General features: G+C 54.2%; 1 protein-coding gene and 1 long non-coding RNA gene across 2 annotated transcripts in view; one reads left to right on the top strand and one right to left on the bottom strand.

Moving 5' to 3' along the window:
* zc3h18 (zinc finger CCCH-type containing 18) overlaps positions 1-862 on the bottom strand; it is a 23118-nt gene that overhangs the window by 8563 nt on the left and 13693 nt on the right. Inside the window, exons 14-15 of the mRNA XM_025002868.2 lie at positions 655-725; positions 418-474 (exon numbers count right to left, since the gene is read on the bottom strand). Coding sequence (XP_024858636.1) covers positions 418-474; positions 655-725 — 128 coding nt within the window. The remainder of the gene's footprint in view (positions 1-417; positions 475-654; positions 726-862) is intronic.
* LOC119617458 overlaps positions 479-862 on the top strand; it is a 1170-nt gene continuing 786 nt past the window's right edge. The window contains exon 1 of the long non-coding RNA XR_005233734.1: positions 479-586. This is a non-coding gene — a long non-coding RNA (uncharacterized LOC119617458). The remainder of the gene's footprint in view (positions 587-862) is intronic.

Raw genomic sequence — 862 nt, 5'->3', positions numbered from 1 at the left:
TGCAAGCAATCCAGCTTACATCACATCTCAGCTTTAAAAGCTCAACTCCACACTCTCTATTTCTGAATTGAGAAAGCTCCTCTGATGAGAAGCGAAACGTCTTCAGCTACAGAATAGAAGTCCAGTTGTTTTTGTTTTTTAACTTTTTTTGAATTTCTTGTGAAGAGTATTCCTGTCTCTGATAAACACCGTGATTAGCAGCTTCCTCCTGCTGTTTATTCAGACACCAGTGATCGTTTTATGATGTCACGGCGTCCTTGCCTCAATCAAACCTTGAGATGCTTACAGATTCCCACCCAAAGGGTATGTATGAGTGTTGGGTTTAGCTTTTACCAGGCTCATCACTACAAGTCAGCCATGAATGTCAAATGTTGCATCACTTCTCATGAATCATTGCTGGTTTTTAAAGCCTCCTACCTGCGAGGAGGATGCTGCTGCCGCTCTCTCTGCCTGCCCTCCCGCGGGTTCAGGGGCCTTCCCAGCGGCACAGGTCGGCCCGCAGCACCGGGTCCAGGTCGGCCCGCAGCCCCGGGTCCAGGTCGGCCCGCAGCACCGGGTCCAGGTCGGCCCGCAGCACCGGGTCCAGGTCGGCCCGCAGCACCGGGTCCAGGTGCAGCACCCGTGTCCCCCGCCTCCCTGGGGTTGGGCAGAGGCTTGCCTCCCTCCATCATGGGTTTGGAGGACCGGTTCTGAGGCCCAGCGGGGACGGGAGGACTGGGAGCCTTCTTCAAAGGCAGCTTGTCTCTGCGAGGAGGCGGCATCGGACCCGGCTTCGGAGGCATGTTTCTGGAGGGAAACGGATCGATGAAGCATGCAGACACGATGCTCGGAGGACATTTATATTCATTACAGGATGTTTTAT

Source organism: Kryptolebias marmoratus, linkage group LG11, assembly GCF_001649575.2.
Source record: "Kryptolebias marmoratus isolate JLee-2015 linkage group LG11, ASM164957v2, whole genome shotgun sequence".
Taxonomy (NCBI): domain Eukaryota; kingdom Metazoa; phylum Chordata; class Actinopteri; order Cyprinodontiformes; family Rivulidae; genus Kryptolebias; species Kryptolebias marmoratus.
This window is presented reverse-complemented; position numbering and strand designations above follow the sequence as displayed.